We start from the raw sequence: 24453 nt of genomic DNA, 5'->3' as shown, positions 1-24453 counted from the left end.
AATTATTTAACAATTAAAACTAAATTCTAGTAATAAATTATAAATTGAAATTAAATATGGATGGAAAATAAAACTAGCTACTGTGCCACCACCAGGATTATCGAATGACTATCGAACCCAAAGTCCGCCCCTATGCTTGATAAAGAAATTAATTTGCAGAAGTGAAACAGCCGCAAACAGAAGCAAAACATCTAGAAGCGATAGGAATTTTGTACTTTTATACAGCGCCACAAAGAAGCCACAGAATGACCGATCTGCGCAACGAGATGGATAGCGATCTGGACCAGAACTACTCCCTGAACAGCAATGCGGACCCCAAGAACATGCAGGAGCTGACCATATACGTGAGTAATGCCCGAACCGGGAGCCACCCAGCAAATAGAGACACCAAATGAGCACCCAGTAAACCCGCCTCCTGTTATCAGGTACAAAATCTGTTGCAGAACGTTCAGGACAAGTTCCAGACAATGTCGGACCAGATTATAACGCGCATCGATGACATGGGCAACCGCATCGACGATCTGGAGAAGAGCATTGCGGATCTGATGAACCAGGCCGGGATCGAGGGTCAGGGACCGGAGAAATGAGATCCGTAGCGCTGGCCCGGCCACGCCCATTCGGAAATTGCATCCCAATACCATTAGATACATACATCGAACACCTGGCACCCAGTCACCCGTATCAAGTTTACAATTCCAGGTTCTCACATTCATTTAATCTCCTCCGCACCCAGCTGCTCCCCAAGAAAAGAAAAGAAGTACACATTTGCTCATCCATTTATTGCATAGTTTTAAGTTTCGCCCGCTCGGGGCACATCATAATTTAAGTAAAGTAATTCTTTTGTGAGCAATGGCCAATAATTTTGAATTATTGCCGTTTAGTTTCTATTTATAAATTAAAAATTCGAGAATTGTAAATTCCCTGTTATTTGGGTGTTCAGGACTTCGATTTAACAACGGTTACCAGGCGACCAGTTCCCGATTTGTGCTTCCTCACCTGAAAGTTTATTGCGGAAAGGGGAAGAGAAGCGCGTCATTTCCGCTTGATTAGTTATGATATGCATATATTTAGTCTTGTTTATCTGGGACAAATAATGCAAATCGTGACCCGTGTCCATTAAAAAAAGTGTATGCAAATCAGCGCTGAATGGCTAGGAGTGCTATGTAACAATCCGTACTTTTAAAAGTTAAATCAACATTGATTTGTGAACCAGAATGATTTTCGAATATTAACTGCAATTTGTTAAATTGTGATATAATGAGTGGTAATACATTCTGATTCTATTATGAGAGGAAGCTTCTGAGACTGCGGGGTAACAAAAACCAATTAACGTAAACCATTAGAAGTATGTTCCTAATTCAATTTTATTTAAGCTCTTGCTATGATTCCAAAATGTGTTTGCAATACTGATGTGAGCTCTAGGAGCTCTACTACTGGTCATAATTTGAGTGCTAGTGCTGGGGCACGTGGAACTGCTTCTGCAGCCTTACATGGGTGGAGGCCACCGCCTTGAAGGGATGTTTGACCGTTTGTCTGCTGGGCTTCGAAGGAGCACTGGCGCTGGTCGATGGCGTGGCTATATCCTTGCTGGCAGTTCGGATCTTGGCCCCAAAAACATTCTCCCGCGGTGTGACCTGGTTGCCCGGCTGCGTGGACTCCCTCTCGTCATCCGTTGCCGTTCCAGATTCCTCTTCCTCATCGGCACTTTGCTCGGTTTCCTTGGAAGAAACAAAAATAGAGTTATTCTAAAGGGACCATTCCAAAATCATGCCAAATCTTACCTCATCTTCATCATCATCCTCTTCATCCTGCTCGTCGGTTTCATCTTCGGGTTCTGTCTTACTTCCATGATTGATTCCGGCTCCTGTCAGATTTTTATTGCTCCTGGACAACTTCTGGCGCCTCTTGAGCGGACTGACCAGGTGCTCGTGTTCCAAGCTATCCATCGACTGGGAGCGCAGTCCCTTTTTGAGCGCAGTTTTCCTGGAAGCCGGCTCTTCCTTGGTCTTCATGAGTTTCTGAAACTCTAGGAAATCGTCGCGCTCATCAATGGTTCCAATATCATAGCAGCTTGCGCTGAGGATCTCCAATGCCTTGGTGTGCTGCTTCATGGAGATCAGTATAAAATCGCTGATTATCTGCTTCAAGTCGCGCAACTTCCGCTGCTCGAAGTTGCCAATAATGTCGTCTATCTCCTTGTTTGTGCGCTGCACCTCCATTTTGGCCTTAAACAGCTCCGAATCAGCGGCACTCTAGGGTAAGTTTTGAGAATTATATAAGAAGTAAATATTTCTTTTAATACCTACATTGTTCGCAGAAAACTTGGACTTGAGCTCAAGCATCTGGCGCTGACGTAGTACCTCCTTATCCCGCGCTATGACAGCCAGTCGAAGATTGTCCCTTGTGGACTTGCAAAGCTGCTCGAATTGCGCCAACTCGTTGACAATCTAGGCCAATATCATAATATAATATATGAATGCAGACTCAAAAAGGATAACTCACCTTGTGTTCCAATCGGTGTACATTGATGTCCATATAATCACCCATTATGGTAACCGCATTGGTGAAGCTCTTCAGACCCTGACAGAGACTCTCGTTGATTTCCTCGTCGTCGCCATAGCTCTTCACACTCTTGGCCAACTCATCAAAGGAGTCTCGATATCTGCAAGGGATTATGATTATCCATTTAGATTTATTTATTTACCAAACTCACTTGGCCATTTTCCGCGTTACCAAGGCAAACGAAGAGCACATCTCCATTAGATGCCTTTCTGTTATGTTAATGCGCTCGTTTATTATTTTAACTCGGTCATCTTTGGTGTTTAGAAAGGATAGTTTTCCGCGACGAAACATTATTATTTTGTCTTGCTAAGTCCTTTATATTTGTTTTTATTTTCTTTTGACAATAAAATCAAGTGAAAACCGTTACCAAGGCAACGTTAAAATTCATCTGGCAACTCTCGTTCAAACAGCCAGCCTATTTCCAGCTCTGTAAAATTAACAGAAATGTTAATAATGTATTGCCGCTAGATGGCGCTAGTATCAGCTTCTTTCGCAAGTACATAGATGGCGCAAGAATAATGTTTATCAAGGAAATTTAAAACATTCTAAAAATATTCAATCCTAAAATAAATATCTGAATATGGGTACTTCATTTTTAAAAATGTTTTTTTTTTTTCAAAAGTGTCAAGGTCAAGAGCACGTTTTGTTATAATCTGTGAGTGTGTCTGTCTGTCATGCGGTGTCTAAATTTAAATTGGAAAGATTTATGACTAATTAAGAGGTTGCACATTCATAAAGAAATATATAGTTAGTATATATAACAAAAAAAAAAAAAAAATACTACGATATTTCCTTGAATATCACAGCATTGTAAATATTTTATTTTAAAACAAGTCAATCAGATATTTTTAAATTATCGTTGGTCACTTGCATATATGTAAGACTAAACTGACTCAAATTCTTCTCACTTCGAAGCCTTGACAACCAAATCTTGTTTTTTGGGGAATTTATTGACTCGACCGCAAGAATGTTGTGTCAACAATTAACCGAAAAAGGTAATTTTTTTTAAATGCTCCTCTGCCACTTAAAGGCATAGTGCAATCAAACCTGTATTTAGTAAAACGAAAATAGCAGTCCCCGAATAAAAACAACGAAAGTGTAGTTAAAACAGAATCCGGTTCGTGGGACCACGACAAGAATTTACAAGTTGTAGAGAATGAAGAGCAGGCTACAGGAGATTTCAACAGCTGTAGCTGCGCCGATCGCGATTTCAATCTGGCCAAGAACCAAGAGGCAAGTTCAGGTAAAAGGGGGCAGGTGGACTTCATTGTCAATCCAAGAACGTCGCTTGGCGCGCGTTCCTTGTCGCTATCTATATCCCCGCCTCTTTCTCGTCTTCTGCATCCGTCTCTTTCGCCGGCGCTGTCGGCTATCCGCTTTGAATTTCTGATTTTTACACATCACCTCGAACTCCAACGGTTTTGGTCAAGGGATTGCACTGGAGGACATACGCGTTCCGCTGGCGACATTCACTTTTGCTCCCACTGACGTGTCAATGATTGTTTTTTTTTTTTTTTATATGAGCACCATTAAGGAGTTGGGTAAACAGGATGGGATTACCCGATGGGGCATCTTTGGTAGTGGATCTGTTGTAAATATACAATAATTGAAAGTTCTTCAGTTATTTTTCTTTTTTTAATTAAAAGATTGTCGAATGTACATTTGGAGCACTTGGAAGACCCTTCTTCTGTCGCATTCTTCTCTTTGCCCTCCTCTCTTTCCCAGTCTCTCTTCTCAATTCTTTTTTTTTTTTTTGAGTGCCAGCGACGTGAGCTGGTATAAATGAAGCCAAAATCGTACGCAACCGTTTAGTCCGAAACGTTTCATTAAAGCCAACGCACGTTGAAGATCGCGCGTTCTACTCCGATCTTTCGAAATCGAGTGATTCAAGCGACCCACCGAAATAACTGTATGACACCGGTAACAATAATAAAGTTTATGCAAATTCGCGGGTGTCGGCATGTGTATGTGAATGGATTTGTGTGCGTGAACAATTTCCGCTTCGGCGCTGACAAAAATGTTTACAAACAAATAATTTGCAGCTTGTTTAGGCTGTCTGGGCAATAATTTGGACGCCTAATTTACTTCACGCAGCTGTTTGCGAAATATTTACGTGTGCTCACTTTTATGCTGAGCCCAACATAAACAATAGCTTTCTAAAACTATCGGACATTAAAAATGCTATTAAAAGTTTATAGTTGCTAATTTTGAAGACCTTGAAGAATTTACTGTCGGTCAAGATATTTAAATAATTTTCTGATGTGCAAAAAATCAGGTTCATTTTGAGATTATAATACATTCTAGATTTAAGTCAGCGTATAATTATAAACAAATTCTTTACGCCTTTTTATATTTATCAGAATTTTAATTGGGTGTTTATCGTAAGTTCTCTCAAGTCAAAAAGATCATTCATAATCGGATTAACTAAAGATTTCCAATAAATTGCCGATCTTTGGAATATTCGTTAGTAAGATCGTGATTAAGCCCGGCTCAATCAAGGCGTGACTACTTTATCGATGGAATTAAAAAGAAGCACTCTATCATAACCATTTAATTGCTGGGAATAGTCTTTAGCTCCGTTTTCATTTCCTTGGAAGAAAATACTCGATAGCTGCCCATTGGGGAAATAAGCAAATGATGCTTTTGTTTACAGAAACTAAAACCTTGAACTCAACAGGTGATTCGAGCAGCCATTGAATAGACTTAGTTCCATTGAATGCAATCGAAGTGGAATTGAAATACGAATGGGGCGACTAAAACATTCAGCAACTGTGACAGGGACACATTTAAAGTCTGAAATAAAAATATAGTGGAATAGAGAAGCCCGCGTGCAGCTAACGAAGCATAGACAAAAACTGATTAAGTAAATTGAAAACACAACTAAATGTGCGAAAGGCTTAAAGAGTAACGTCGACTTACAAACACCCTTTCAATTGAAAAGTAAACTTTTTAAATATTACTAGCAAATGTGTTTTTAGAGCTCCTTTATAGAATGTTAAAGATTGGTTTGCATTTATAATATAATATATTTTTAAAAGTAGTAGATACAATAGTTAGTAAACTAGTAAGCTAGAACGGAAACAAAAAGTTGTAAAGTAAAAATTTATTATAAATTTACCTAAGAACATTACTCATACGCTGCATTCAGTACAGTGGCGTCCCCGAATATTGCACCCAGCTGATGGGCACAGTGAAGCGCTGTTCCCACAACACTTGCCTGCCATTTGGAATATTTATAAGCCCGGCGGCTAATTGAGTGAGAGGGAGAGCAAGAGAGCGGTCAGCTAGTCACTCACTCGGTTTCTCACTCACTCAGCCGGCGGCCGTTTATTTGCCGCTTCCTCAAATCATTTAAGCGCATTTGACGATTGTTTGTCTTTCCGCACAGAACGAAACTGAACAGAATCGAATCCGGTTGCCGGTTCACATCAACGCTTCAAAGTGGTCAGCCCTAAATAAACTATACAAATTAAACAAATTATTAGCTTGTGAAATACAAAAACAAAAAAACGAACAAAAATGAAGCTCTTGTTCGGTTTGCTGATGACCGTGCTAGCCCTAAGCGGCGTTTTCACATTGCCAGGTAAGTGAAAGGCTTAAAAGCAACCTGTTTGATGCACTTTATAAATTAGTATTTAAATGCTTAATAATTAAAAACTAAATATTAACTTGTACTAAGTACCTCTATATAAAGAAACTAAATGTTAACTTGAACTAAGTACTTCTATATAAAGAAATAATAATATGCATTTTGCGCACATTGTTACATATTTGTTTCCCTTCACTTTCCTTACTCATTTTTATGTGCACATAATTAGTTATTAAAAAGCACAGACAACCTTTTGACTTTATTAACAAAGAAAATTGATAAGCAAACGGGAATTCCGATTCGCACTCTTCTACGTACCATTTATTCCTTCTTGATCTGGAATATTCTGGTAGAATCTGAAAGATTACCTCCAAGTAATTCTAACTTGGAACAGATGTTAAATAACATTGTTACTCACTATGAATTCTTCAAATTATTATGCATAGAATTCTTAATAATTATTTAATGTTGGATGTGAGAGAGGTTTTAATGCCACTCTGCAGCAGATTGAAGTTTAAAGTCGCTGCCTTTGCCGGATAATGATGTCAGCATGCTGATAACAAAGCGAGGCACTTGACAATCAGCCAAATGCATCTTACGGATACACAAGTAACTACAAATGGCAAAATATCAGGTCCAGCGTCCTTTATTGTCATCATCAGCGTTTGCTGTTCGCTGCCTTTGGCTGCCACTTGAATGCATAAATTGCTGAAGAAGCTGCCAGCGAATCGCAGATACCCGCAGATGGGGGCGGATTGGTGGGAGTGGGCGTGGCAGCCGGTTGGCAGCTGCCACAGCCACTTGAAGTTGTCAAATTCGTTGCAGTCCAAATCATTTGCCAGGAATATACAAATTTTATGCAACACTCGTGAATTTTTCGGCAAATCTTGCTTGAGAATCATCTTAGCAATGAGTGCTTCAAATTGCAGTGAAATATTTCGTAAATTGATGAGCGAACATGCAGACAATGTTATATATTATTTCAAAATACAAATAGTAGTTACTCTAACTATTTAATTTTTTCTCTATTTAATTATTCAATGATTTGCGATCTGAACATGCTGAGAATAGAATCATATCCAATTAAAATAATTTACGTAACCAATTAAGTCACTATAAATGTGGAAATACTGGATTTATCTGCAGGCTTATCTATTCTGGATTATATATTTAAAATTTAAATTAATATTGTTACATCTTTCAATCAACTCGGCGAATCGGTTGAATGAACTGTCATTATTATACACTCAAGTCATCCCATTTCTCTGGCTGATTGCAAGTGAAATTCTTGAGCACTTTTCTCCGCTTGTTTTGTTTTCTTATTTTTCTTAATTTGGCTTTTATGAGAACGCTTCATGTCAGTGTCCCATGGCCAAAAGAATTGGGTTAATTGTGGCCATAATTCGCTTTTAAGGCCTTTTTCCAGGGAATGTCTTTCTCTGCCGCAGAACAAATTGCAATTGCATGTTCACATAAATCACTTTTTTTTATTTTTTTTTCTGAATTTCTGCTGCTCGTACGTGGAACTATGCGTGGAGTAATAAAACTCAAAACAATTATGAAAATTATTGGTGAATTATTACATGTAGTTTTCATTGTTGCCATTTGCCGCTGAATAGACGGGCAATTTGTTTAATTTAGACGGTTATTTATTTATGCAAATTTAAGTTAATTTTCGAGCCCATACAAATGTTATGGTTAAATTGTATGATATATAGTGAGATAATTAACATTTTGTGTCTGGCCTAAATCAGTTGCAATTGTTATGAAGTGGAAAAACTCATAGTTTGTTTATGGGGCGATAAGCTGGTTTTGGAAAATTGTTGACAAATCGGAGAAAGTATCTTTTAATGTAAGAATATTTAAATTATATGTTGATTTTTTTTATTCTCAATACACCATCTTAGTGACAATTCAATTAAAACTAAACTGATAACACAGTTAAATTTAAAATGTTATCAGTCGTTTTTAGAAATCTAAGCCGACTGTTTTATTTGGCAATTTCACAGCCATGTCAGAGAAGGCATATTAAATTAAAGCATTGAAAACAAAGCCAATTGAATGAACAAATCATTTAAGTAGAAAACACTTTTGCGCACTAAATAAAATGCGTACATCTTGGGGTTTTAATTTAAAGTGACTTAACTTATTGCCTTGGAATTTTGGACTTTTGCGGTGACTTTAGGGCAAAGAAACCAAATAAATTGAACTTTGTTCACATGAATTGTAAATTGAATTAAAACAACAACGCCGACTGGCTACATATAAATTAAAATAAATTGTTTCCTTATTTTTTTGGAATTTGAGCTGCCAAATGTAATTCGTTTATTGTGCCAAGGAGTTTTACTATTGGCCTTGTCACTTTGGTTTTACATTAATTCGTTGAAAATGAAATCAACAGCTTGGCACTTTTTGTTTGGTTTTTAGGTTTTACCGCAACGTCTATTGGCTTGTGTTAAATTAAACAATTAAATTAAATTCAAGGAAGTGATAACTTTCAAAAGATGCTGTAATTTTAAGAGGCAGTGAAACTTTTTTTTTAAGTTTTCGTTTGCAGTCAAATGAATAATCACTTTAAATGGAAACCCATACAATTCTAGCCGAAAACTTTATCGTTGTATCGTGATTGCGATTTTTAATGGGTGAAGCCAGCTGAATATTTTTAAAAGTTAATGCGACTTATGAATAATACTTTATATTCCAAACTAGCCAGGTAGCGTAGATTAAAACTGCATTATATTCATTTGAATCTGCGCACTTCTCATCTTAACTACTGTATAGAAATTAGCAGCTTACGCCAAGCATGAGTCATCATTGGGCAGTTGTAAAAACAAACGAATAGTTTAATTAAGCATTTTTTTTGTTGCTGCATTGTTGGTATTTGCCTAATCAACAATGAAATGCCAACAACACGACCGTGAGACAATAGATCAGCCGACTGGCCAGAGACTCTGGACTCTCAATGGATCGCCGGCTAAATTGCAATTGTCAGATGTCACGAAGGGATTAAGTGCAGCCCCCCCTTGACGGCGCCCCTGTCCAATTAGACGGTGACTCGAACTCTCGTCGTCTGTGATTGAGAACTACTGCAACGGCAGACCAAAAGCCATCAGAATCAGCCACTTTGGCTCTGGTTCAATGTCACGTAATCGCCGCAGGGCCTCCCTGGAGGGTTATACCCCCCCATCCCGTCCCACTCAGACCCTCTGGCACGCCCCCAGGCCCCTTTCACCTCGCAGTTTGCCGCCTCTTTATGTTAATTTATGTGCTGGCAAAATGTGCAAGCGCCTCTAATGCTCAGCCACGCATGGCGCAAACCCGAAATCAGAAATAAATTACAGAAGGCAGTCGCCGGAGAAGCAGAGGCAGTTGCTCATAGTCAGCACAAACTGGGGGGAATTAACACGGAGCAATCGCCCCAAGAAGGTTATGCGGAGCGAGGTGTCAGTAATTTGAAAATCAATTCAAAATCTAATTAACTAAATTCGGTTACAATAAATAAAAGAACTTAAGATCAGTTATCAAGCTTTTCTTAATTACAAAATACATCCTGAAATATAAGAATTTGAGATATGTATCACGCTGACAATTCACGAGTTTGGCCTGCGTGTAAACATCGTGATGCACGGGAATAATTGTATATTATAATGAAATCCCGCACATTACTCAAATACTCGGCAGGCAGTTGCAATGTCAACGCAATGCAGCTTTAAACGATTTGCGAAAGGGGATTTGCGGATGCTGAATTAGGATTGCATGGGCGTAGAAGGGCGAGGGGGGGCTGTGGATTGGCAGTGGAAACGGGATCGGATTCACAGACCCGTCAGCAGCTGCTACCATATGTGTCCTTTTGGCATGGCTGTGAATTTAATGAGATTCCTGTCAAATTAATTTCCGGTTATGATTAGATTTTCGTTAATAGCAATTTGCGGTTTTTGCAGGCAACCCAAAAATATGCGAACCTCAAATTTCCATAGCGCCCATGCCTCGCCATCGAAGTTTTCCCTCATTTTCACCCTTTCGATTTGATTTGGCATTCACATGCAACATTGTCACCATGCAACATTTGCAATGATTGCAGAAAGTGTCTGCAGCAATTATCTGTCCAACAAATTGTGCTCATCGTCGTCCCGAGTCCTGAAACTGCTGCACAATTGATTAACATTAAGTAGTTTAGTAATCGTAAATCATGTTCAGGGGCTGCACCCACAAATCCATTGCTGCCAGTGGAATTTATGAAAATCTTGCATACTCCGTATCTCTGGCCAAGAAACCGAGAAATCATTTGGATGGATGCCAAATTGAGGCTCTTGTGGAATGGTTCTGAAGTTATTTGAGCATATCAAAAGCCTAATTGGAGCTTGCTTCGCATTCTCAGAAGACATTACATCAAGCTGCTTAGTTTTTTGATCCTTTTAAGGGATTTCGGAGTACATTGAAAATTAAAACTATCTTATCATTACAGATAGCATTTAGTATATAAATTTGAAAAAATGATTTATATTTAGTACATAAATTTAAAAAAATAATTATTGGCTAATTTGTAGATTATTTTATTTAAATTAATACATAGTTAATTTTGCTTATATAATTTTATTAAATGAAGTATTGATTTTGGAGCCCAGTGTTTCGCCCCATCGATTGCCATTCGATGCCGAATTTAAAGTGAAAGCCTTCGGAGTGAAACCCATACCCATTCAGGCCAAACTCCGGCACACAAATCATTAACAATTGCACCACCTGCCGCAGTGCCGTGCCTCTTCCCCCCTCGGAAGGCGAAACCATTTACAAATCAAGCCCAGAAATCAAATCTTTTTCATTCTTTATAAATTTTCTGCACGTACTCGGCGGCAAAAATGATTCTGGATCCAACAGAAATAATGAAGGCTGAGAGGCAGACGACAATGGCCGGGGAAAGCCTAAAATTAAACAATTTTACTTTTTGGCCATTTCATTTCAGTTTTGCTGCTTTCCAGAATAATTTGTTGCATGTGGCGACGATATGACAACAACAATTGGCAATTGGGGTGATGGGGGAAAGGGGGGGCGGCGCTCTTCGTGTCCGGGACCAAACAATCAAAATCAAATTCAGATGAAAAAACTCATTTTAAACGCGACAAACGTAACGTTCAATCTTCCAGAACATTGAGTACGTGACACGATTGTCACATTTCGGGATCGGGAGAAAAGTCCCGAGGGACAGAGCGAGATGGATTGATTGCACAGAGAGAAAAATGTGAAATCAAATTCGGCTAGAATTCCATTTTAAGAAGGTGGTTAAGAAAAACTACAATATTATTAAGTTTTTATTTTATTTTAGAAGATTACGTATAGTATTAGCATTTAGCCTAATAGGTTGTTATGTAAATGCGAGTTTTACCTTAGTTTGCTTGATTAAAACTTTTAAATATTTAACTATTGTGGAATAGAATTGAAACCATTTTATTTTGAATTTTTTTTTAAGCATAGTACGGCTGAATAGGGTGCTTAGTCACAAATAAGCCATATTTTGAACTTGCTTAATCTTAATAAATTTTTTAACAATATTTTTCTCGCTGTGTACTTCATTCAGTAGCACTCCCTGATTTTTTTCTCCTGTTTGGTTTTAGGCTCAACTCGCGTTTTGTTTATGTTTCGGCAAAATGCAAATGAATTGGAGTGAGAAATGAAAAATGAACGCAGCACCTGACTTGAGTTGTGGGATAAGTTGGCGGTGGAAATTGGGGGTGTAGGCCTTGCGGGCTGACCTAGCGACCCAAAATTAATTGAATTAAATTTGATTTTATATTTATTTCGTTTTGTTTTGGTTAGCGGTTCTCTGCCGGCTTCCTTACTGCCAACTGGTGGGCACGTAAAAATGGGTTTGTCATGCAAATCGTGATTTTATGCCACTCTTATTATGGAGCCCAAGAAATGGGGTTGTTGAAAGATTCAATAGCCAAGTTATTTGTTTGTTTGGTTAATGAGGCTGCATTGTGCGCCAAATGAGGCAATTGTTTATGAATGATTATGAGAATTCAGCTCAAAAGTGGTTTACTTTGATTAAAGGACTTAAATTACTTACCTTCAATAAGTGTTGTATAAATTTTAAATATCTGGGGACACCACTTGTTTAAGTTTCCAGCTTCAATCAGATATCCTCAAATGTAATCCCCAAAATTTGTTATGTAATTCGGCACTAAATCGCATTTGTTATCTGCGCTCAAGTCATTAACATGCCCAGTCCACCGATTTTTCCACAGGACATGCAGGACATTGAAGCCTCCACGCAGCCATATAACTCGAATCTGTCACAACCCATTCTTCTTCTACTACGGGCTGCTCCCCAACTTATCACTGCCTCATATGGAGTCGCCACTCAACGCGACTGCCAATCAGTTGTAGACAGGGGGAAATAACCATGCAGATAACTAGAACTGCACCGCATCCCCTAATAGACAGCGCATCCGCTACACTGTGAATCATGCACTCAAAAAAATAGTAATTTTTTCTTAGATTTAAAAAATAATATATTTAGCTTCGTTGAAGGTTATAAGTACCCGCTTAAGGATACTCAAAAACTGTTTATATAATGTGCTTATTTTTATATAAATTATTTATACTATCGATCAGATTTTCTAATAGCGAGATCTAGATACTTTAAAAACCTCTTCGAGTGTATCTGAAACCCAAAGAGTGGGCAGCTGAATGGAGGCAACCGTGAAACGAGACCCGCGTGTGGCCCCAGCTGTTGTTGCAACGCGTCACATTAATCAAGGCACCCAGTGGCTCCCAGCCCGCCCACTCAACCCCTTCGATTTGGTCAGCAGTGGGTGCCAGAGTCCCCCACTCTCAAAGCTAACGTCATCACACATCTCGCACATCCAGGGGATGGCCGAAAAATCATTGTTGACATTTGTAATTAGAATTGATAGCAGGCAGACAGACAGCCGCCCCCCAAAAAAGGGGTTGACCTGGGGGAAGGGGGGGCTTAGGACGGTTAGCCAGGGATTCAGACGTTAAACTAATTTCGATTTCGTTTTTCCAAAGCTCCAACCAAAGCGATATGCGCACTTTGAGTTGGGGTTCTGCACGTCCATCATTTGTTAAACTTTTGCTTCTTTTTGCCGAACAGAACTGTGATTGGAAGGAGATGATAGCATGTGCGTGTGATGTGCACTGAACAAAATTGTAGGCAACTCTACTTGCCAAAAATATAACGATTATTTGAATTTGAATTGGGAATTTTCGGAAATCATACTTGCTAAGAAAATATTCGAATTCTAAAAATAGAAATGAATTTATATAAGAATTTCTCCTTGTGATCGATGAATGCGTGGTAGCAAAATAGCAGAACACACAATCACGCAGGTCAATTGAAAGGCATTTCACTTGGAGAATGACAGCAACTAAGCTTCCATCTGCACTTTCACTCGATTGGGGCTGTCAGTGGGTGGCGATGGGCGGTTGGTGGGAGTTGGGCGTGGGGGGCATTGGGCATTTGGGTGGCTAACTCAAAAGCTGGCTTTGATTTCACTTTCGCCTCGACTGCTGTTGACATTTGCCCCATGAACCCCTCTTCAGGACCTCAAGTGTCGTAGATATGCGTCGGTGTGTTCTGGGGCATCAAACTAATTTTCCCCCTGTTTAGAGTTCTTGAACGTGACACAAGTCTGCACTCGGGCCACGCCCACTCCCCGGCACATGTGCCCCTCCCCCACCCATTGGCGACCATTCCCATTTGCCTTGGCTTCGACAGGCCTCGGACTGTCTCTGGTCAGTGGTTTTCAACTGATTTGAAATCATTTTAACCCAAATTGCATACAATCGAGTTTGCCAGCAGCAGGCGGGAATCCCGACATCCTTTCCGCACACTTCAAGCGGATGGAGACCAAGTGTTTTGCCTGGATTTGAGTTTGGGTTCGGGTTTGGAGCTCCGGACGCAAAGGCGTTGATGGCGCCTCTTTGCAGCTGGAAATGCGCCCAGATTTGGGTGGCTGGAATCTAATCTGTGATGGGATTAGGCTAATGGATTACGGCCGGAAAGGCGATTTTAAAAGCGAAAGCCAAAGATTAATTGGTTGCACTTTCAATGATTTGTTCATTTAAATACGAAAGCTTATTTGTTTTCTTTTCAAATCCAAATGATTTCTGTAAATAATTATAAAAAAACAATTTTTTTTCACTTCTAAGCTTTAGTTACTTTTCTTCCCCACTGATGACCGCTCCATTAAGCTTCTTTCTTCTACTTTTTCGCTTTAAGTAATAACTTGTAACGTGGCTGGAAAAAAAAGAAGATTCTCCAAAGATTTACATAGTTAACTAACTTTTTGCAACTACAATCATAGTTACAACAAGCCTAAGTCCCCCCCACAACCCTCTCCCCCCAGCGGCATTAGGGGAAAACTTTTCACATTAACCGAAGTGCAGCTATTAAAAATTCATTAATTGTGTGCAACTGCAAAAAGGAGCAACAAAATCGAGGCAAAAATTCGCTGGAAAACTTTAATTGATTTGTGAGCGTTAAAATGGTAAAATAATTGATAGATGGCCGAAAGGGATGAGTTGAGGGGAATGGGGAGAGTCCGAGTCCTTAATGAGAATGCCCTGCAGAAAGAGTTGAAAAGTTGCTGTTGTTTATTTTCAGTATTATTATTTTTTTCCGCATTTTATTCGCTACTCTTTCTATTAATTAGAAAACTTTTACCACAGCCAAGGGAAATGCAATTTTTTGCGAATTGAATTTGCAATTTCGAATGGGAAAGCCGGAAAATGGCAAATGAATAGTGAAAAAGTGGCAGTAAGCTTGTCTCGGCAATAGACGAGCGAGTATTACACATATTTCATCAACAATTTGATCGTCAAAGTAATTGAAAACGCACGCATCGATGATGGCCAAAAAGCGAATTGCAATTTTGTATGTTGGCCAAAACCATATTGGGGCCACTCATCTATGTTGGCCCGGGATAGCCGCAATATAAATTTGATGGCCAGTTCGGTGTCTCATCCCCCGGATACGAAAATGCAATGGAAACGCCAATGGAAAGCCAACCCGATGCATTTTGCCAGCAGTTTAATTACCATTTTTGGCGCTGCAAGTGGGGAAATTCGAAGAGCTTTTCATATTTCCAGCAATTTTGCACAGGCAACGAAGAAATAACCATGGCAGTTGGCAATTATCTTTACGTATTTATTTCTAGTCAAAATCACATAGTCTAGTTCCATCAAATTCTCATATTTCCCAACGTGTCTTTTAATTATGTCTCGATGACTTGGTTTGAGAGTTAAAATGTCATGTTTTATAAAACAAATAATGTGGAATATTGTCTTTGATAATGACTATCTGCCATGGTTCTGTGAATTTTTTGAAAAATGTTATTTGCTTTGCTGGAAATTAAATTTGTTAAGCGCTAAACATACAAAAATATAACGTCAGTTGAATCAATTTGACTATATAAAAGTCATGATTTTTCTGGATAAAATATCTGAGCTTGATATGAATTTAAATATGAATTCGTTTAAGTTTTAAACTCTTGCTGAATTTCAGCATCAAATCACCTACTCAAAGAACCAACCTTAGCCACTGAGCCCGAATATTCCGACAGCCAAGGCAAAGAAGTCCGGTGCACAAAATCATCATTGCTGCTCACTAAATTATGCAAAATTGTACAATTATGTTAATTAATTGACGCAGCCAGCCAGCCAGCCAGCCACTCCCACTGCTGCCCCTTGGCCAATTAGCGCCATAAAACGCAGGCCAAGCGATTGTCAGGGATTTTATTTTGGCCTCCCAGGAAGGCAACAAAACTGGAAGGCCCTCTGCCCCAAAAATACAAAAATGAGAAAAAAGAAGTAATAATGAAAATATATATGAGTGCCACGCCCGCCGCTTGTTAACCTTACATAATTAGCTACAAAAACGCTCGTTGTGTTTAGAACAAAAGCGCAGCGCATTGCAGAAAATTTCCACAGTCCCTTTTGGCTTCACCAAAAATCTGCCAACTGGCTTTATTAATTCCATAATTCAGCAGAGGCAGCGGCGGTTATAATGCGAAAAGTCGGGAGAAAAGCGGTAGTCCCCTGTCTGGGCTTAATTATTGGAAAATTAATGAAACTGCCATGTTAGATGTTTTCATATTTCCCGTGTGCACCACGTTTCGCATGATTAATGGGCTTTAAAAAGAAATTAGGGGTTGGCCTGATGAACGATGGGGTTATCTTTTGTTTTGTACCCTGTAAATTTAGACTTCAACTTTTGGCAATTTTTTGTAAAATTATTGAATTTATTTGTGTATTTAAATACCTTTTACCATACGAATACTTTAAGAGAAATCTTCATATTGCCGTTGTGAGCTGTGCATTTATGTATACCAACAAATATATCCATGGTGCATATTTGCCAGCAGGTAGCCCACTTTCATATGCACCACCAAAGGTAAATATTTGCACTTGTAAATGACATTCACGTCTGCCAATCTGCCCCCCTTTCACTCGGCGCCTCTGGCCCACATTTGGGGTCTTTGTTTTTGTTTCTTCAATTGCTCCACTTTATGTTCGAGCTGAGTGGGGGTGTTGGTGGGTGGTGACATTTTTTCTGTTCAGAAAAACCCAAACATATTGCGGACATCGTCGTGTATATTTCTCATAAATCGGCTTAAAAAGCGAATGTAAAAAGGGAGCCGCAAAAGTGCATTTGTTTTGTGCACCCCTGAATCAGACATCATATCATGCATGCCCCCATGAACCCTTGGGGTCACATACGTTCGCCTTCTGCGTAAGCAATTTCACGCAGCACATAAAGCTTTTCATATTTCACATTTTCACATTTCTCTCCAACTGGAGGCGAAACGAGTTGCCCCGAGATGAGTCGAGCAGAGTCAACTGGGCTTGACTTATTTTTAACGTCGTTATTTTGGCTCAAAGTGTCCAATGCGGCGGGGTATGCAGGAATCGCAAAGAAGTTGATTCAAATAATCGCAAATATTTGAAAAATCCAATATCAAAGATAATGTTGTAGTATATTATTCTGTAATGCATATATATTTTCATGGTAACAGATTTTGGTAGTACTGAGTACCGCCCTGGCCATCATCATCCCATCTCCACTCCTGATTTGTGCTTCCCCTGGACACTTGTTGTATGATTGTATGTTGTATGTTGCGTTGTTTTGCCTGTTGTCGCTGTCAGTGTCAGCTGTTGAGATTTATGAAGTGCAACATGCCAGGACTAAAGATTGAGGGTTAAAAAGATTGAGCGTCGGCGGCAAGGAGGATGGGTGAATTTATCTACGCCCGCAACCTGACTGCACTGCGCTCACTGCGAAATCCCGGCGAAGGACTCGTTATTTAGGGGCTCTCAGATAAAACCTTGGCCCAGTTTTTGAAGTAGCGAGCGCATGGTTTGAAAACACAGTGAGGAGCTGATGTCTTAAATTTTCCAAAGAATATATAAAATTCCAGTAATCAGGAAGGGTCGAGCGAAAAAAGCACTCGCACAATCAGAAAGAAAGACCTTCAAGCGAAAGAGAGATGGAAAAAATTATGCAAAGCAAAGATTGCGTAATCAGCGTTAATGAGGCAGGCAAAAGGGTTCTTTTAACCGCTGATTTGGCTAATTCAATCCAATTTTCGACGGCCAATTTGGCTCTTAATGATGACTAACAGTGCTTAATTTCTACTGAAATAACTTTTTCTGTCTTTGCATTTCAGCGCGCAACGATCCACAGGACGATGCGGAGGTGATTAAAGTACCATCACGCCCTCAGCCCGAATCGGATTTCCATAACTTCCGCGGCGTCATCGATACCGGCTCTGGTTATCCCTTCCTTCAGCCGAATCCTTCGAGCTTCAATGTGGGCATCTTCGACTCCTTCGATGGTGAGTACCGTGCGGCACACGCGGCGTATGCGTGATGTGCTGCTTAATCGGCTTGAGCATTTATAATGATATTTTAATTAAACAATATTTTAATGTGGCCTCAAAAACTGCATGCAACATGCAATTACATGTCTCGCATGCATTTAATGTCGTCATTATTATTCCGCTTAACGATGATCGAACGTTTGACATATTACGTATACTTAATATTGTAGCGGATGAGCAGAGCATTTTGGTTTTGAGTTATAGTTTGTGACAACAATATTATAAATACCAAGATTTAATAATATTTCTAACTAAATTATTCATCATGCTGCCAAAAAATCGTGTTTTTAATTCTATTTTGAGTAGGTAAACAGAGTATGACTTAAATGTTTATTATTGTTGGCCATGGCTTAAAAGCACATCCCCAGGGCCCAGCCAATTAGCCAATGTTCTTTGGAGACTTCCTAACTTAGCCATCTCGTTTTCTGCCTATTTCCCACTCCATTCCCATGGAAGTGAAATGAAAAACAATTTATCAAAATATTATGTCAAGTTCTTGTAGCCAGACAAAGTTTATTTATGCTCTTGTATTTATTTCTATATTTATGGTGGACCCAAGAGAGTGGCATGGAGTAGGTCAAACAAGTCTGTTGACCATTAAAAGTGAAAAGTTTTGCGCCTCTTCTTGCCAATTTGTGCTTAACTGAGACCGTAAGACGTCGCAGATGACGACGATGAAGCTGAAACTTAATAAATCTTCTCCTAATACGCTCGAGGTCGTGGGGTAGGATAAAAACTTCCAAAAGCCTTGGGCATTGTGCATGCATAAAAGTTGTTATGTTCTTTGTTGTCTTATTTTTTGGGTTGGGAGATTGAAGATTGCAGGTCAATGATAACGAAGCGTAGAAAATGGCATATAGACAAATGGAAAGTTGAACGTTGCGGTGGCCAGCAAAGTTTCTTGTCAGCGAATTATTTTTGATACACCAGGATCGATTTCTTAGCACAAAAATGGGGCGAAAGCCCTATGATATAAGCTTTAAAGTGTGTCTTGTAATCTTTCAAGAAGATCAGAATCTAGATTTTTTTCAGGCGAAGAGCGTAAACTATTTCACGCAGCTATTTAAACGCATTAAAATGCAGCAAGCAAATGAATTTGTCGACAAACGGCAATCAGCAACCGGGCCAAAACAAAGTCATGCAAACAATGCGGTCAAGAATTTATGGCAAGGTTGAAGGCAACAACAAAAAAAAAAAAGCGACTGAAAAAGGCCAAAGAGCTGGGGAGAAGACAGACTTATAGACCAGAATGGGGAGGGGTTGCAGCCAGGGGTTGAGGATTACAAAAGTGCAGACAAGAAAATGACAGAGACGCCGGCGACACAGAAAACGCTTTTTAGTGCGTTTACGGATTAGGGATTTTCAAACTGAAAAATACATTAGCAGCAGGCTGGGACGACAACGGAATGTCTCACCCTGCTCAAGGATTGAAATATAGATAGAGAGACTCAAGGGAAATTTCATGAGCCAGTCTAGACCAGAAACACCTGCTCTGTTTCCCACCAGATGCTTGAATTTCTTTAGTTTTAGCAGTGCGTTGCGTTGCTTCTTAGTTTAAATCAATTCAAAATATTCATAAAAAATGTTACACAAAATATGCAATTTTTTAAGATAAGATATTACGATAATTTGTTAATAAAATATTTTCTTTAGATCTCTTCCGCCGTCTACGCACCCGTTTGTGGCCTGTAATTGGCAGGGATTCTGGCGAGGAAGGCGCTTCTCCGACTGGCGACGCTGATGACTCCAGTGATGGCAGCGGAGCAGGTTTTCCATTTGGAGTTCGTCCTCTGATTCCGCTGGACTCGAAGAACGCCAACACCACATCCACCATTAAGGTAGGAGAATATGAAACTGCAATGCGAATGAAATAATCTGATGGATTTGTCTAAGAGTCATAACTAATACAATTCCCCACCAGGTTGTCGATGGCCATAAGGTTGAGATCAACGAGACTGTGTATGGTGATAGCAACAGCGTGTTCAAGGTCCGCTTGGTGAATGTGCGTCCTTTGGAGAGCGGCGAGGAGGTGGCCCAGGGAGTGCACACCAGTGGAGGTGACTTCCAGCCGGCGGTGGAGCCCAGCACCTCCTCCCCGCCCAAGAAGTTCGAGGAGTTCGACGAGGAGGACGACGACGATCGCCGCGAGCCGCTGGAGAAGCAGCCGCAGGATAACGAGGTGCGCGACATTGATGAGCCCAAGGTATAAACTTATTTACGACAAAGAAAAAACTTATAATCTTTGAAAGACATTTAACCTGGAAATGCTTGGCAAGCGCTCTACTAACCAATAAAAAAAAAAACGAATTGTATATTGAGATCTTTCTATAACTTGTAATATACCTATATACATATTTCTATTCTTTTTTAAATAAAGTTTTCCACAAAACTAAGCAGTACACATTGTATATACCTACTATAGAAATTGCCTGCGTTTATTTTATTGTACTAAATATTATATCTCCAAATAATGCAACTGAAATAACACATTATTGGGGATTTGGTTTGGTTGTGGTATGCTTTTATATATTTTATTCACTTCTGTTTGTTTAAAGCTTTCATTTGTTTCTATGCTTTTTATTTGTAATGCAGTGATTTTTTTTAGTTCCGTTTATTCTATAATTAAGTTTTGCTAATTTGTCAGGCCAATAATCTGTTCAAACCGCAATCGTAAATATTTTATTAACCCGACAAAATGTTTAATTGTACAATTAGATGGTTTTTTCTTCCTATCTGATAACGATTTTGCAGTCATGTAATATGCATATTGGTTCATTGGACTTGTGAGTAATTTGAGACCTTTTTTATGGCATTGCAGTGCATCCAAATTAATAATGCAAACAAATTATAGTTTGTGGCCACAATATTAAAAAAATATATGTAACAAAATATTATGCAAATTTGTAGACAAGTAAAAAGGTTAATGTGATGAGAGGGAAATATATATCTTTATTTTGTAACTGACAGCTGGAATTGAGTCGTGACAAAGTTAATGCACAATAAGTTAGGCTTTAAATGAGATTTTTTTCGAGTTATAGAATGAAGGGTTTTGGGAATGTATCATACTTTAAATCTAGTGAAAAGCTAGCTCGCGTAGGAACGGATGGACGGACGAACGGACAGGCGGACATACGGACAAGGCCATATCCACTCGGCTTTTGATCCTTTGCTGCGTTGCAAACCTTGGACATAAATCATCATACCCTCTGCCAGGTTATATAAATACTTTCCTACCCCAAAACCTGTGCAAAACCCTGGCAATTGGTCACACCCGTAACCGATTCTTTAGCGGTCCATGCATCACATGCGACCATTTTTCTTGGCATTTTTGTTGCAAGTCCATTAATTACTTTTAGTCCATAATAAAAATTAATTTTTATTAAAAGTCATGCGCTCCGCTCGCATAAATCCTTGTCTTGGGCGGTGGGCCAACGTTTCGCGTTGGGCGTGGCCGGAGGGCGTGGCTGGACGTGGGCGGCGGCAGGGCCGTATTTATGAGAATTTATTGTGTCGAAATCGACGAGTACCGGTTGGATAAATTTTTTGCTGCTTTTTGCGTGCCGGCATAAATCAGCGAGAAATTAATAAATGGCCGTAAAAAAATTGCAATGTTGCGTAAAGCGCAATTATTAACAACTTTTAAAGTTGTAAGTGACATGTCAACGTTTAAATACGCTATTTTAAATTTAAATATTGCCAGCGGTGACATTTTCATGCCCGCAACGGAAGCAGGAGGTCGGCAAAAATAAAAACTATTCGCACAAGTTGCGAAACGCATTCGATTTGTTTTTATATTTCCATTTAAATTTTTTGTGCGTTCAACTTTATATTTCATCTCGCGCGGATATTGAAAGTTGTGGTTTGTGTTTTGGGGTGATGGGCAAACGGGGTGTGGGGAAGAGGCCGGGCTTCTCATGCGTTTATTTGAATTTAATATTCATGGTTATAAATATTAATACACATGGAAGGGAGTTTTTGGGAGGGCGGGGCAGAAGAGCGACCATAACTACTTTTCCAGCTGCATTGAAATATTGCAAAATTTTTGAAGGCCGTTAAACAATTGGGAGATTGAAGTTTTTGCAAAAGGAAGGTGCTATAATCGCAAATATCGCAATCTACTGATAACTTTTAAGCTTGTAAGCGTTGACAACATGCACATGCCCTAATAATAACTGAAATATTAAAACATTAAATAATATCTATAATTACGTATTTCTAGAAATTTATAATAAGTTGTATGTCCATATATAGTTTGAATTTCTATAACAAAAAATTGTAAATAATTCATAGTTTGTTGCAAAACTATTTGCCATATTTAGCTTACTAATTAAAATAATCATTCAAAATGTAATTACTCAAACATCGGCTTGAATTCTCGAGAATTTAACAAGAAACAAGCTCGGTGACTCAGTTTCCGTTAATCTGCATAAAGACTATAGTAAGTGTCTTCTCAGTCTACCCCGCATTCAAAGTTCTTCCGTTGTGATATATCATTTGCAATATAATATAATAAGGTGATCCCAACGAACCAAAATACACAAATGTGTAAAAGCTTGTAGGCATTATTAATGCGAATTTCTAAGAAAATACTACGAGTGTAGAGCGAAGTAGTATTTGTACGACGGGGAAGAAATGACAAGATGAGTGAGATGGAATGATTTGAATGCTGATTTAACAGCCAGGGAAGGTGACTCACGAATTGAGCGTTGAATAATAAACGAAAATAATGAATGAAGCCAAAAAAAAGAGAGAAATATATCTAAAGCATGAGAGAAAAACGGCTGATAAGATGTATCTGTAAACATCGTTTTGTTTCGTGCCCGTTCACACTCGTTGCAAAATAGGTTTCGCGGTAAGCTGCTGTTAATATTGCCCTCTCTTTCCCTTTAACATAATTGCTATTCTGTTATAAAAGCTTAAGCTCGACTTCACGACAGTTCAGTCAAAGAATTGATCACTACGCGTTAAGAGGTGACATTATTGTGAGTCTTCACGAAAATTAAAATTGTACAATTTAATTCGCCAAATACAATTCGCCAAAATTAATTTAAAAACTATTTTTAAAAAAATATAAAATTTATTTGCATTCTGCATGTTGCTGCTAAATTACAAGTTAACAATTCCTAACCCAATAGATTGGAAAGAAGTCATCAAACATTAATTTCAACGTTTTATTATTGTTTATTTCGCACACACGCACACATATGCACCACTAAACTCACAACAAATCGATGCACAGTCCACAACACCAACAAACACCAGTTATACAGCAAATCCTCACACCAGCTCACCCATAGACTCCGAATTCGAAGCATCCGATATCAGTGAGGATATAGTGGAGTCTCAACCGGAAGAGCAAAAGAACACCATGGATAAGCTGCAGCAAATGATGGAACCCGTGCGAGAGGAGATCAGACATGAGGAAGATTTGGAGCTGGATCACGAGGACAAGGAGTACTTGGAGAAGAAAGAGAAGAAGGAGCGCGAAGAATTCGATTCCTCAGACGATGAGGACGGCGAGGCTACAACTCCGGTCGTGATGAGTGAAACCTTCAACGATGAGTGGGCCGAATTCGATCAGGATCAGGATCGAGAGCACGATCGGAGTGAGGATCAGGATCCCGAATTGGACATTGAAAACGATCTGAACAACGAGATCGATATCGAGGAGAACTTTGTGCCCATTGATCTATCCAACGATATAGCCGTCAACGATTTGGCTGCCGCAGATCCCAATTTTCCCATCAATGAAGATGCCGAGTTCATTGTGCACCCAGCTGTAATCAGAACTATGCCTATGTTCGAGAAGCTGTCTTTAGGAGAGCCTGCGAAATGAGGATTCCAAGCCTCTACTACTAGTCTAGGCATTTTCTTTTAGTCTTAACTCAATAGCTTGTAAACATAAATCAAGGATATCTCTGAGAGATCCAAAGAAATCGGCGCACACTTCATCAGTAATTTATCCTATTTATTTTCACAGACAGCGAGTATTATGTATGCAAAGTGGCATAGAAAATTATTTATTGTTAAAATACAAGAAATCAAATATAAATGTATTAATATAAATAAGCCTTCGACAATAGGCTTAATTTATAATGAAGTGAAATAAAATATATGCGATGTCTTTGATAATTCTGAACGCCATTAATATGAAAATTTCTGCTGAACAGATTATTCCATCTTGATGGGGTCTTGATTCAATCCGGGGACAATTTAATTGATTAACCAATTTTGCCCAGAGCTCATAAAGCTTTAAAAAAAGTGCAGCATATTTTCAGGCTTTCACTGTTTTAAATTGAATACGGGCATAAAATGCTTGATAGGCATTATATGCCTCATTAGTTTTGCCTGCATTAAATAAAAACACTAGGTAATTATTTTTTCCATACTATGCAACGGGGT

General features: G+C 39.1%; 3 protein-coding genes and 1 long non-coding RNA gene across 8 annotated transcripts; 3 read left to right on the top strand and 1 right to left on the bottom strand.

The window, feature by feature from the left end:
• Nucleotides 1–127: 127 nt before the first annotated feature.
• On the top strand, nt 128–917 carry LOC6617736 (heat shock factor-binding protein 1). The gene is made up of 2 exons (XM_002042012.2): nt 128–344; nt 426–917. Exons 1-2 carry the CDS (start codon nt 246–248, stop codon nt 585–587), a joined length of 261 nt encoding a protein of 86 aa, XP_002042048.1. The 5' UTR covers nt 128–245; the 3' UTR covers nt 588–917.
• LOC6617735 (protein FAM92A) lies at nt 912–3190 on the bottom strand. Of its 2 annotated transcripts, XM_032716155.1 has the most exons (6): nt 2714–3190; nt 2503–2662; nt 2307–2447; nt 1782–2252; nt 1491–1718; nt 912–996 (listed from the first exon to the last, which is right to left on the bottom strand). In XM_032716155.1, exons 1-6 carry the CDS (start codon nt 2851–2853, stop codon nt 937–939), a joined length of 1200 nt encoding a protein of 399 aa, XP_032572046.1. In that variant the 5' UTR covers nt 2854–3190; the 3' UTR covers nt 912–936. The 2 variants fall into 2 exon arrangements, with proteins under 2 accessions (XP_032572046.1, XP_002042047.2); XM_002042011.2 differs by lacking the exon at nt 912–996 and having other exon boundaries at nt 1333–1718; nt 2714–2853.
• Nucleotides 2166–2497, top strand: LOC116800562. The gene is made up of 2 exons (XR_004361475.1): nt 2166–2257; nt 2318–2497. It is a non-coding gene; the product is annotated as an uncharacterized LOC116800562 (long non-coding RNA).
• A 1181-nt stretch (nt 3191–4371) lies between the features above and the next one.
• On the top strand, nt 4372–24183 carry LOC6617734 (protein bfr2). 4 transcript variants are annotated; one of them, XM_002042010.2, is made up of 6 exons: nt 4378–4471; nt 5951–6145; nt 17839–18006; nt 19705–19889; nt 19973–20254; nt 23291–24103. In XM_002042010.2, the coding sequence occupies exons 2-6, from the start codon at nt 6082–6084 to the stop codon at nt 23885–23887; spliced, it is 1296 nt and encodes a 431-aa protein (XP_002042046.1). In that variant the 5' UTR covers nt 4378–4471; nt 5951–6081; the 3' UTR covers nt 23888–24103. The 4 variants fall into 4 exon arrangements, with proteins under 4 accessions (XP_032572059.1, XP_002042046.1, XP_032572065.1 ...); XM_032716168.1 differs by lacking the exon at nt 23291–24103 and having other exon boundaries at nt 4372–4482; nt 19973–20450; XM_032716174.1 differs by lacking the exons at nt 4378–4471; nt 5951–6145; nt 17839–18006; nt 19705–19889; nt 19973–20254 and adding an exon at nt 22978–23033 and having other exon boundaries at nt 23349–24183.
• The last annotated feature ends 270 nt before the right edge of the window (nt 24184–24453 follow it).

The sequence above is a fragment of the Drosophila sechellia genome, chromosome 2L (genome assembly GCF_004382195.2).
Source record: "Drosophila sechellia strain sech25 chromosome 2L, ASM438219v1, whole genome shotgun sequence".
Lineage (NCBI taxonomy): Eukaryota > Metazoa > Arthropoda > Insecta > Diptera > Drosophilidae > Drosophila > Drosophila sechellia.
Note: the sequence above shows the minus strand (reverse complement) of the source record. Positions and strands in the feature narration are given on the sequence as shown.

Coding starts and splice junctions, on each gene's coding strand:
- LOC6617736 (XM_002042012.2), top strand. CDS start 246: ATGACCGATCTGCGCAACGAGATGGATAGCGATCTGGACCAGAACTAC. Junction 345..425: donor TGCAGGAGCTGACCATATAC/GTGAGTAATGCC, acceptor TCCTGTTATCAG/GTACAAAATCTGTTGCAGAA.
- LOC6617735 (XM_032716155.1), bottom strand. CDS start 2,853: ATGTTTCGTCGCGGAAAACTATCCTTTCTAAACACCAAAGATGACCGA. Junction 1,719..1,781: donor AGGATGATGATGAAGATGAG/GTAAGATTTGGC, acceptor GTTTCTTCCAAG/GAAACCGAGCAAAGTGCCGA. Junction 997..1,490: donor AGGCGGTGGCCTCCACCCAT/GTAAGGCTGCAG, acceptor ATAAACTTTCAG/GTGAGGAAGCACAAATCGGG.
- LOC6617734 (XM_002042010.2), top strand. CDS start 6,082: ATGAAGCTCTTGTTCGGTTTGCTGATGACCGTGCTAGCCCTAAGCGGC. Junction 18,007..19,704: donor CATCTTCGACTCCTTCGATG/GTGAGTACCGTG, acceptor TATTTTCTTTAG/ATCTCTTCCGCCGTCTACGC. Junction 20,255..23,290: donor GCGACATTGATGAGCCCAAG/GTATAAACTTAT, acceptor ATCGATGCACAG/TCCACAACACCAACAAACAC.